The 13,107-nt window shown below is 41.4% G+C and overlaps 1 protein-coding gene across 2 annotated transcripts in view; it reads right to left on the bottom strand.

Moving 5' to 3' along the window:
- Window positions 1–13,107, bottom strand: part of Nedd4 (neural precursor cell expressed, developmentally down-regulated 4, E3 ubiquitin protein ligase) — a 97,608-nt gene that overhangs the window by 72,861 nt on the left and 11,640 nt on the right. Inside the window, exons 3-5 of one of the 2 annotated variants that reach the window (XM_005376604.2) lie at window positions 11,971–12,049; window positions 11,830–11,868; window positions 1,210–1,263 (exon numbers count right to left, since the gene is read on the bottom strand). In XM_005376604.2, coding sequence (XP_005376661.1) covers window positions 1,210–1,263; window positions 11,830–11,868; window positions 11,971–12,049 — 172 coding nt within the window. The remainder of the gene's footprint in view (window positions 1–1,209; window positions 1,264–11,829; window positions 11,869–11,970; window positions 12,050–13,107) is intronic. The other variant, XM_005376605.2, reaches the window with a different exon arrangement.

Genomic DNA, 13,107 nt, shown 5'->3' with positions numbered 1-13,107 from the left:
AGGGTTAAGGGTGGGTAATTACTTACTACCCACTGACTGGCTTGGCATCACCTTAATCTTGGTAACCTGGATAGAAGACAAGCGACAGAAAGAGACTTGTCTTGTCCCTTGTTGCTTTGCTACATTCTGCCTTCTATGAATTGTTTCTCCTCTGCAGTGCCCCTCTGCCATGCCACCCTGCCTTGGAGCCAGCCAATTATGGACTAAAACCTCTACAAACTGTGAGCTAAATAAATCTTTCCCCCTTTAATTTTGGGTGTCAGGTATTTTTTTTTTTTTAGAAATTAAAGGAGGAAAATACTAACAGACCGACAACATTTTACAAAATAGCATAGGATCAGTACAGACATTACAGAGTTACAAACAGAGTGGTAGGGAATTAACAATGCTTATTGTATTACATATTGATATCTTCAATGTAGTTTCTCCTGAAAACACATATAGACATACAAAGCTAATCAACCAATGACTCACGTGTCAGGTATTTTGTATAAGCAACAAAAGAAAAGTAACTAAGACACTAACACAAAAAATAAATTCTTAAAAAGTCCAGTTTCTTTGTTTAAAAAGTGAGTAATTCTTTTTTATGTTGCTTGTATTTAATAACTGATAAGCTTTGAACACAACTTTTTTTTTATACTTACATGCTGAAATTTTCTAAGTTTAAAATACAAATGTGAGATGCTAAAAATGGATCCCAAAGAGATAAAAGTAAAAAAAGGACAGATAAGACTAAGATAATCTTCGAGAAATCTGGAATCAAAACTGTCATTTTACAAAAATAGAGGCTGTTTGCTTTTTCTTTTGGCTTCTATGAGAGCTGGGAACCCTTTAAAGAATTTCTCTGCTCACTGCTCGTCAGAGCAGAGGAGGAGAACTTCACTTATGGAAGGGTTCATGGAGAGAGTGGACAGGAGGTTAGAACTGAACGCATGATCTCAAGAAAATACCACAGTGAGTGTGCACAGTTGGGGATCGCTGGATGACAGCCAGGGGCCCTGACCACGGACAGGGACAACCTGCTGTCACCGTGGCCTTGAGTGAGACCTCATTATCTGCTGAGTCAGAGGGTGCTCAGGAGAACCCCGAAGTAATACCAGACAGGAACAAGGCTCTGTGTCACCTGCAGCCTAGGTCCCCTCTTTGATCACAGATGCATCCCGCCCCATGCAGACCCTGGCTCCATCCGTGTGGCACCGCAGAACTTACCAGACGGTTCTCGTCGAACACTTCGAACAGGAGCCGGTGCTGCTGAGGGCGGACCTAGTGAGAGAAGCACAGCCTCGCTTTAAAGACAAAGAAGGGGCTGGGGATTTAGCTCAGCGGCAAAGCGCCTGCCTGGCAAGCGCAAGGTTGTGAGTTTGGTTCCCGGTACCGGAGAAAAACAAACAAACAAAAAAAAGACAAAGAAAGCACTTGTGTCCAGTAAACGCTTTGATGAGAAGCAAATGCTCTGAAAACACTGCTGTTTGTTAGTTCTTGTCTGTGACATGCTGTAAATTCCATGAGGCACAAATATGAGGCAGACCAGTCAGGAGCCACCCATCTCCCAACAGGTTTGCAGAAAAGCAAAGTAGATTTAGGTGCTTATTTTTCAGATTTTTCTAAAATAGTGTGAAAGGAAGCAAAACAAACTTCAGAAGAGTATGTAAATGTTTGTAAAAACGTAAAAACGTACACTAGGTTTTAACGTCTCATGGTCAGTTTCATTTACTTCTTATTATCCATCTGCAATGACCAAAGTGGATAAAGATTTGTGGAAACTGGTGTTCTGAATCTTCTCAGCACTGACTTAACAAAGCCATGTGTGCTTCTAGGATGTAAAGTACACAGGAAGCAAAAGCATACCCAGGGTTTCCACGTACTGTTGAGATTTTATAGCATGTGACTAAAATTACAAGTAGTATTTTTCAAAGCCGATGCCTTAAATTTTTCTTGAAATGTTTCAATATCAAGTTAAAAATCTATTTAATATAAACACAAAGAAAATCTTTAATACATTTTTATACTGGAGGTTAAGATGCAGTATATAAGGTACATTTGGGTGGTTTTCCACAATACACATATTACATTGAACACACTGATGTTTAAAACTTTGGTGTATACATATAAAGCACTTGTAGCCTTTAGAAGCAAAAGGGCCTTTGTTGCTCATGACACTGACTCCTACATCTTCCTCCCTCCCCTGTGGGGTCACAGTTCTGACAGTACCTGCACAGATGCACCTGGGCCACCACACTGCACAACTCCTGGGCAGGCCACCATGGAACATATTTTCAGTAAAGTACAATCACGTACTAACCTGAACTATGCAATTTGATAATTTTTACACATGAATACCATGTGGTCAACTCCCAGATCATGATCCCAAATACTCTGTTCTATGTATTGCTTTCTCATGGATAACAGTGCCTCTAGAATTGTTCAACATGACAACCTGAATACATCTATCTAAGCACATGTTCTTTGGGCATGGCAGGTCACCACTGAAGCAAGCTGGTACCAGGCATTGGATGGGACTTCTGACAGAGCTCATCAAAGAGGAATGACAGAGCTTGGAGAGATTCTCTTTACATGCTGCACTTCTCTTTCCTGCCGAGGGTTTGGTTAGGAGAGCTGGCATTCCTGCAGCCATACTGTAAATGAATGTTAGATACCATGGGGACAGAAAACCAGTGTAAGGTACTAGTCTTCTCAAAGAATATGCAGAACTTTTGAAGAGATGAAGTTGAGGTGCAACTGGAAAGATGGGAAGAATACAAATAAGGAAATGTAGAGAACATTCACAGCAGGGAGGACCCTGAGGAAAGAAACCTGAGGGCAGAGGGTAGCAGACTGAAAAGGACATTTCTGTAACAGAGTGGAAGAGAAACTGGGTTGAAGTTGAGCCAGGGAGAGAAATACAGAAAATACAGAATTCAGATCTGCTCAGCAGGAAAAGCAGATTTAAAGGAGAAACAACACCCTCTTCTGGTGTGTTCTATGTCTCCTCAGTGGTACAGAGTGAACTGACCAGAAGGACTCTAGGTTCCAGGGACTATGGCCCAGCAGAGGGGCCCACAGGTCTCAAGCATACTGTATGCTACTGGTGAAGTGGTGAAGTGGGTTGTGCTGTCCTGGCAGATGCTGGGTGCTGCTGAGGAAGGACTGGCTGCTGGCTCCCTAGGGACACTGCCCCCACCCTGCCACCTTCCCTGCAGCCCCTGGGGGACTCCTCTGCAGACAGTTTACACCCATGAGTCCTCTTGATTCCTGCACTCTGACTGCACTGGAAGCTCCCCTGCCTCTGCCATCCTGGCCTGACCTCTGCACACAACGAGGTCTCCATTCTGCACACCACAAATCCATCCCCCCACCTCCCCCCATGCCTCAGCCTCCATGCACACCAACTCCTCCCTCCCAGGCAGCTGCCTCGCCCTCTTGTGAAAGTTAACTGGGTGTGTGTGTCATCTCCCTACTGAACTGCCACTTTAGCAAAGATCTGCACCGTGCTACATGTATCACAGGCAAGCAATAAATGCAAAAATATGACTTAAAACAGGCATAGGAGTGTTAATGCAACACGGCAACCTAAACACCCACTTTTTACTGTCTCTCACCCAAGATCCTATTTAAATGCTAAGGAAGGACTGTGTAAGACACAAAAGCTCACAGCCGAAAGAGGAAGGGAGGACACAGGCAGTGAGTAGCACAGAGGTGGTATACCAGGTAATAACACGACAAACAACTCCCACACCACAGCAACACACCACACACAATACTCCACACATTACACACACACACAAACACACACATAATATACCAGGCACACACATGCACACACTACACATACACACCAGAGCAATACACCATACAAAGTATTAGTTAAGCTGCTACAATTAGTACCATTCCATACAAGGTACTGTTCAAATTGTCTATGTACATACTGCTTTTCTTTTTGTTTAGTCATTTTATCAATTATTGAAAAGTGATAAAATCTTCAATCATTGTGGATTTATTTCTGTATTTAGTGCTGTCACTTTTTGCATCAGAACCCTAAAGATCTATTATTAGGCTATACACACACATTTAGGATTGCAGGTCTTCTTGATGAATTAGCCCTTTTAGGATCACAAACGTCTTCTGCAGTGTTAGGGATGGAACACCAGGCAAGTGCTCTAACTGTACTGTGTCCCAGCCCTGGTTGGGCCCTTATCTCTGCTATTGTGCCTTGTCTTGTTAATATAATCACTAACACTTTTATCAAGTGTTTGCGTAGTTTATCTTTTTCTGTCCTTTTAAACTGCCTAAGTCTTTATGCACTTAAAGTTTATTTCCTATAAACAGCATATATCCGAATCTTTTTTCTTTTTGTAAATATTGATACTCCTGGCTTTCTGACCTTTTTTTTTTTTTTTCTATTCATTTTCATTCCTCTTTTCTTCCTCTTTGGCTTTTTGCTTTTTCTTTTTTTGAACAGCTCTTGGTATTCTATTTTATTTCCTTTACTGGATTTTTACATATAACTTTTGTTTTAATTTCTTAGAGGCTTCTCTAAAGATTACAATATGTATCTTTAAATGACACAACTGTAATAGCCACAGCTGAGTTACTAAGAGTTCTCTAGCTCTCTTTCAAGAGTCCCTGCTGTAGGGAGCACAGCAGATGCAGCCCCAGCCAGTAGGAACCTCATGGCTGCCTACTGTCTCCCTCTTTGCTCCTGGCCAAAGGCTGGGCCAGCCGGCCTCGCCCACCCAGACTTGTCACTGAGCCCCGGTGACTGCAGGACATATTCCCAGGACTGTGCTTTAGGGTGAGGCTCTGCATACCCAGCTCTCTGCCCTCTCTTTGCATGGCTACAGGGCCACACCAGCTCAGGAAGGCTCTCTCCTCCTGGGCCCCTTCAGCTACCAACCCCCAGTAAACCTTATGCACATCTAACTGCGTGTATCTTGGGGTCATTTTTGAGGTCCTAAACCAACAAGGTGGGATGTGTGCAGGCTTGAGGTCTAGCCCACACCATCTGGCTGGTATGAGAATCCAACCTGAGTTGAATGTGGGACATACTTCCTTCCACTCCACACTGTGGCCCAGTCCTAAGGTCTCTTCTGGGTGTCCTGGGGAAATGTCCTGCTGGAAGGGAGCACTCTTGCCATGGTGGTGTTTTAGGCATTTGAATACTGTAGGGAGTATAACACCTACTGTGACAATGGAATTGGCTGGTTACACCACATCATATCCATGTCTACAGAAAGATAATGAGAAAATAGGCACTTAAGGAACAGCCTGAAGGTTAAATATGAGGCTCCAAAAGCCCCTTCTGCTGCTGGTGGCCTGAACCTCCTGGTGTGGAAAAGCAGGTACAATGGAGGCAACTTGGCAGAGGTGCACAGCTCTAGATACAGTGAGATGCTAAGTCTGACACAGGTTACACTGAGGTCAGGCTTTGGCCATGAAAAACAGGGAAACCTGGGACCAGCCCCTCAAGATAGAAAGTCTGGGTGGACGTCCCTGACGACTCTGGCTCTGCAGGCCTCTGTCCTCTCACACCCTGCAGAGGGGCCTGTGCCCTGCAGTGAGTCCAGCTGGAACTCCACACAGGAAGATACATAGTAGCTTCTTCTCTTTAGGAAAAGGGCTGCCCCCCTTCTCTCCTGGCTGCCCATGCAATAGCCAGTATTAAATCCTAGCATATTCAGGTGGGGTTGGTAAAGGAAGAAAAGATCACTTCTTAAAGAGTTTTGAACCAGCAAGAAACAGTGAAATCTCCTTGGGGACTAAAACGCTTGATCAAAGAGACAGAACATTAGGACTGGACAAAGTAGAATCCATTGACTTGGGGCCCTTTATCCAGAAGAGAGATCTAATACAGTACCCTGTCATGGATCCTATGGTCAGGATGACTTCTAGAAAACTGAAAGACTGATGGTCCCTGATGTGCAAATGGAAATGCCCCAGCTGCCCTGGCAGGTGGGGAAGGAAGCTACAAGAGGGCCCAGATGACACACCTTTCACGACAGCTAGCTTACATGTGCTGCTCACCACCAAGTGCTGTGGTGGCTCTCTTCTGTGTGCTGGGACAGATGGCAGGAGAGGCGGCCCAGCGCTGGGCCCAGCCATAGCCATGAATTCAGGGTGATCCCCACCTACTGCTCCCCAGGAACTATCATAAGGACCAGGCTGGGGAGCAGTGAGACCTGGCCGCAGGAATAACATAGTGGAACTGGGGGAAGGCACAGGTGACCAGCGAGGGTATTGCTTAGCATCTACAATCACAGGAAGACAAGGATGGGAACAGAAAGCTAAGGACAGTTTCTCCAAGTGAAAGAATAATCACAATCTTTCACTGAGTGCCCTGATCAAAGCTCACTGACCGAAGAATGAATTCATCCCTCATAAGAAGGAATCCTGCCAGGAAGTGTTATGACAACGATTCCCCTTTTCCAAGGGGACCTATGGCCATTTCTCTGGGGATGTATACTGGGGAAAATTAACCAGGAAACTTATTTAGGAATGTTGGGAACAGGATCTGTGTTGATAACACAGACAGCCAAAGCATCATTATGCCTCACCTATTACAGCAGACTTACAGGGCCCAGAGAATAAATGGAGTCCTGAATAAAGTCCAGGGCTAATGAGTCAGCTGGTTTTACAGTCCTATGGGTGATGGTTCTGGCTTTCAAGTGTCTATGTAGAACTGATGCATCTAGCAGCTGAATGTCCCCACTACACCCAACTGGATCTGTGGCCTATGAGATAAGAGCTGTTATAACAGGGTCAGTGGAAGCCTCTGAAACACCCACTCCCTGTTAAGACAGCAAATCAAAACAAGATCATCAGGCAAGACACAAAGCACAAGTAACAAAAGAAAAACAGATCAATTGAACATCTAGACTAGAAACTTTGGTGCTTCATTCAGGATGGTAAAAAGACAACTCACTGAATGCAAACCATATATCTGATGGGGGACTTGCATCTAAATATATAAAGAACTAGGACAACTCAGTAATAAAAGACAAATTACCCAACTATAAAATAGGATGTGAATGCACTTTTTCTCAGAGAAAATATACACAAGGCCAACAAGTGCAAGAAAAGATGCTCAACATCCTTAGCCATCAGGGAAATGCAAATCAAAACCACAATCAGACATCATCATACACCTCCCAGAAGGGTGCTCCCCATAACAAACGCCAGCAAGGATGGGAAGCAACCACAAAGCCCCTACGCTGCCAGTGGAATGTGCAATGATGCAACTACTTTGAAAAGAGCCTGGAAGTTCTGCAAATGGCTAAAAGCAGCAGTCAGCATATGACCCAGATGTTCTATGCATATGGACATACAAAAGAAAATTAGAGCACGTCCACATAAAAACTCGAATAAAAATGTTCACAGCACCATTATCAGAATATTTAAAAACTGGAAACCATCCAGATGTCCATTGCCTGATTTACAGATAAATAAAAAGTTTCAACTCCCTTCACACAATGCTATTTGTAAGAAAGAAAAGGAGTATTGATCTATGGTATAATATGACTGAGTCTTAAAAACATGCTAAGTAACTGAGGCTACACACAAAGGATGACATATTGTATGGTATCACTGATATGAAATATTCATAACACAAATCTAAGAGACAGACTGCAGTTTCCTGGGAGAGAAGACACTGGGGGCACATGGGCTTTCTTTATGGGGTGATGAAATGTTCTAAAATTTATTTTGTTGATGGGGTACAAATCTTTGACTTTATTAAAAATATCAAATCCTACACTTTAAGTGGGTGAATTATATGTTATACATATTATATCTCAATAAGACTGTTTAGAAAACAAGCAGAAATACTGCAGCCCAATGGGATGTCAGATTAGTGACATCCCAGAGGCCTAAAGGACACAAGTAGGGTTCCTATGATGCGTCCCTTTAATCTCCCACATGAGCAAGACCAGCCAAGTCGCAGCTTGTGGCCTGCTGGCTCCTGGACAAAGCTGTGGCTCCCTGGACACTTGCCGTGTGGCTTGAGGGGATTCACTCTGCAGACTTGATCCTCTAACTCCAAAGAAGCCCAACTGCAGGGACAGAGAGCACAAAGCTCCCCATTGGGCTACCAGTAACACCAGCAAACTGGGCCACTGCTACTTCACTGCTCCTGGGCCCATGGTCCTTGGGAACAAAGTTGCATACTGAAGTCTTTGAGTTAATGATATCCCATGTTTGCAGAGAGCTGGCTCAATTGGTCCTCTAACTGTGTCCATTGAAGGCCATTCCAGAGCTCATGAGGCTCTTTCTCCAGACAGGGGGCCAGGATGTGACCCACAGAAATGCTGTGTCACAGAGTGTCCCATACCTCTATCCACTTTGGCCCTGGGAGGATGAACTGTTGAGTAGATTTCTATCCCTTTGGATCATGCCTTCCGAAGCCCCACAGAAAAGGAGACACGTTCGTAGGCGAGGAATCTCTCCATGTGTGGGCAAAACACTGGCCTTTCAGAATGGAAGGGACTTGATTTAATGAACTTAGAGTTTAGGTAATGAAGATTAATGATGTGGAGTTTTATTTTCTTATAAAGTCTCTGACTGGTTTTGCTATCAGCGTATTGCTGGCTTCATAAATAAACTGGGACACGTTCACTTTTCTTCTATTTTTGGTATGACATGTGTACAACTTAAATGGTTAATTAAATGTGTGGCAAAATTCAACTGCAGAATTATCTGGGCTTAAGGTGTTCTTTGTTCATTTTTTAAATCTCAAATTCAATTTCTTTAGGAGTTATATGACCAGTCACATAATCTATTTCCTTTTAAGTAAGCTCTGGTAGTAGGTGTCTTTATTTCACTTATCTAAGTTAACGAATTTATGGGGACAGAGTTTTTCATCCTACCCTTTATTATTTGTTTTGATGTCTACAGTTTCAGTAATGATGGTACTTTCTCATTCTGATGGTGAAAGCTTAATGATTAAGAAACTTTTTTCTAACAAAAACATTTAATGTTATACATTTCCCTGTATAAACTGCATTAGCTGCAACCTACATATTTTGATTTTGTATTTTTATTTCATTCTGCTAAAATATTTTCTAATTTGCCTTAAGAATTATTATTTGACCCATGAATTATTCAGAAGTGTGTTAACATCTAAATATTTAGGCTGGTGGTAGTGGCACATACCTGTAATCCCAGCACTTGGTAGGCTAAGGCAGGAGGGTCAATGTGAGTTCAAGGCCTGCCTGAGCTGCACAGCAAAACTCGTCTCAAAAAGACAACAACAACAACAGCAGCAAACTACAATGAATATTTAGGGATTTTTTAAACATAGCTTCCTCTGTTACTGATCCCTACTCTAATTGTAGTAGTTAGAAACCTTAATTTTCATTATTTCTATTCTTTAAAAATTTTTAAGGCTTGTTTTTTGGCCAGATTACTCTGCATAGTAAATATTCTACTTACATTTGAAAAGATAACATTCAGTTATTACTGGATGTAGAGTCTATAGCTATTGATTGGGTAAAATTAATAGTGTTGTAAGGATATCAGTATCTTTGCTGAACTTTAGTCTACCTGTTCTACCAATGACTGACAAAGAGAAGAGTTTTGAATTCTACAAGCATAATAATATATTTGCCACTTTTTCTTTGTTTTCTATCAGTTATTGCTTTGTGTATCTTGAAATTTTGTTGTTAGGTATATACATGGTTAAACTGCTGTTTTATTTGAGGGATTGGATCCTTCTTATCACTTTGTAAACCCCCTCTTTATCCTTCATAAGCGTCCTTATTGTGAACCTACTTTAATTTTAATACAGATAACTTCACTTTTTTTGATTGCTTTTCGCATGGTATGTCTTTTTGTATCTTTTTCACTTTGACCTAGATATTTCATTATATAATGGTTTCTTTCTTTCTTCCAGATTTTTGAGATATAATTATCAATAATATATGATTTGATTTAATGGACCAGCAGTACCATATGATGTACACATGATGATTTGGTATATGTGTACTTTGTGAAATAATTACCATAATGAAATGAACATACCCATTACCACAGTTAACCATTTTGTGTGCATATGTGTGGACACTTAAAATCCACTCTGAACAAATTTCAACCAGTCAATACAGAATTATAGCTATAGTCTCCATGCTATACATTAGAGTCGCCAGAATGCTTTCCTCCTACAACTGATAGCTTGGACCTTCTAACTAACATTCCTCCATTTCTCTCACTGCCCACCCCCCAGCTTTCTAGTTGGTTATAGTGTCAGGTTAAGGCCAATACCCTATTACAACATCATGGCTAAAACTTATCATGAGGTTTTTTTTAATCTTTTGAAGAAAAAATAGCAATAGCTACACATCTCTAATATAATAAATAATAAAAATCTATCCACATTTAATGGAAACATATTAGATCCATTACCATTAAAATTGGTGACAAGACAAATGTTAATCCACTGCTATTTTTACTATTTGACATGGGCCAGCCAATGACAGCAGAAAAGGAAAAAGGTAGGCTACACAAAGAAAACGTCAACACACTGAAAATACATATATTTTTGAGTAAAATGCAATTAAGATGGGTAACAATGACTCTAAATAAAAAAAAATCTCAACCATTTAGAAGGACTTTTAAGTTCTCTAACCGCATATACACATGCCAAAGCAGCAACCAAACCAGACACCACCAAGGCTGGAGGTTATTCTGGTGAATAAGCAAAAGTGAAATTAGATTCATTTTTCTCCATATGACTCTCCAGTTGACTGAATGCCATTTTCGCAAGAATCCACAGTTTCCAGACTGACTTGAAGTGCTGTCTCTATGCCATGCTAAACAGAGTACAGAGGAGACCATCCTCTAACCAATGCTGCAGGCTGGGTCAGCAACAGCTTTTCGGCTTGGCGTCTGCAATGTCTTTCCTTTGTTAAAACTGAACAAGACAAACCAAACAGCAATCTTCAAATGCAGAACACAGCTGAGTGGCTGCTTTCTTCTGGAATGAGAGCAAGTGTGGCACTCCCTGAGCCAAGTAGAACAGGCCAGGAGCTGGAGTTGGGGGGACCTGGATGTAAGCTGGAAAGGAACGAGCAGGGCACGAGGGAAGCAGAAACTGAAGTTTCTTAAGATGCTGGTTTCTTAGGCAGACGAGAAAGAAAGGATCCAACAGCTAAAGAAGAAAACGCCACCAAGGAAAAATGTTTTAAGGTCAATACAGTGGGACAAGTCCAGGGGAGAAGCGGTTGTGGGCTCTGGCAGCTGTGAGAGACACTGTTTGAAGACCCTCGAGGAGCCTGCAGTGACCGTGGCCAGGCAACTGCTCTGTGGCCTGGTAAGGAGGAGAGGGCAGAGGTGGGAAGGTCAAGAGAAGGCAATTGAGCAAGGTGCCCACATACCGTTAGGCCCCACAGCTCCTGCTTGGGCCAGCCTATTCAATAAATGATCATGAGACACAAATATCACATCATTTGAAAAGAGAACAAAATCTGCTAAATTGGCACATGATTATCATAACTCTAAATCCGTGGTGGCAACCTATGGCACATGTGTTGCAGTGGGCTATTTGTATCACTGAAAGCTCTAAGGTTCGCTGCTACTACTCTAAATCAGTTTTGTATATTAGAATGAGATAATTCCAGCTTTACAGTCCTTTTGCCTTTCCATTACTTTCCATTGGTTCTCATAAGATTGACAGCTCCAGGACCATGTTGTGATGGGAACATATAATTTAACTCTAAAAACAATTTTTTCAACTCTAGGCAAACTCTAAGACTCATTTAAGCATTATAAATGAGAACTTAACATTTCTAACCTATGAAGAAAAAAAATTTTTTGTTTTAATAAAATAAAATGCATACTTACTCTGAATAGTATTTCTTCATTCCACTTTGGATTCAAAGACTAAAAGATAAACATAGTATAATTAATTTTTAAAATGTTTTGTCCTATCAAAATACAACAACAAAGTTCATTAGAATTGTTCTGAATATTGCTAAATCTCACCTTTTTAATGGTTTTAGTTTGCACACTTGTAAAAACTCCATTCACTGGGTCATATAAGGTCGCTCTCACATAAGGATCACTGTTAAAATTCAGAAAAAGGAAATGTTTATTGTGGCTTGGCCAAATCTCAGATTACCAAAACTATCAAACTCATAGAATTTTCCTCATTAACAATTTCTACAATTACTTCCTACACTTAAAACATCAAGGTTGTATATGCAGGACAAGCAATTATAGTTTTATGTATTATGAAAAAGCTTAAATATCATGTTAGTATAATAAAGAATTACAGGGAAAAACCTTTCAATCAGAGGATTAATGACATAAGCTTTTTAGATATTTGAAATTTTGTTTTATTTTTATTATGTGCTTTTTCTTTTAAGTTAAGCTTCAGTGATTCTAAGAGTGATCTTTTAAAATCTCAGGCTGTTCCAAGTTGTGTAAACAACTCTCCTCTTTCCCTGTTCTCCTCCTCCTTCCTCTTGCCATACCCCAACCCCTCTTTTTTTGAAGTACTGGGGATTGGACCTAGGGCTTTCACACTGAGCTACAACCCCAGGTCTTTTTTGTTTTTTATTTTGAGATAGGGTCTCGTTAAGTCACTAAGTTATCCAGGCTGGGCTCGTACTTGTGATCCTCCTGCCTCAGGCTCCTGGAGTGCTGGGATCACAAGTATGCACCACCATGCCAGGACATAAACTGTTTTTATAAAAGCAAGTGGCTTGCAGTTAAAAATAATTTTGTGTGATGACTCCTTGTAAAAGAGCACGTGGAGAAGGAAGATCCTGAGAGGTACAGTTTTGGATGCGTTTCTTGCTAAAGGTCAACTGCCTCCCATTTCTCCTGGACATTTCAAGTATTCACCACCTACAAGCCAACCCACCAACTCTCAGTCCCCCTTTCTCCTACTACCTCTACTTCCTACTTTAACGACAAAAACCAGAGCCATCAGATGCTCCCAAATCTCAGCACTGATTAGAACCTGCCCTTGCTGCTCCTGCAGTGCCTGGATTCTCCTCCTTTGTTCCATTCAGATCAGCAGTTCCAGTACCACATACTGCAAAGACTATTACCTTTCCTCTTCAGCATTTGTATCAGTCAGCCTTTTCTTTCTTTCTTTCTTTTTTTTTTTTTTTT

Source organism: Chinchilla lanigera, unplaced genomic scaffold, assembly GCF_000276665.1.
Source record: "Chinchilla lanigera isolate Chin_1 unplaced genomic scaffold, ChiLan1.0 scaffold00008, whole genome shotgun sequence".
NCBI classification, from domain to species: domain Eukaryota; kingdom Metazoa; phylum Chordata; class Mammalia; order Rodentia; family Chinchillidae; genus Chinchilla; species Chinchilla lanigera.
The sequence above is the reverse complement of the archived record's forward strand: the minus strand, read 5'-3'. Positions and strand labels throughout refer to the sequence as shown.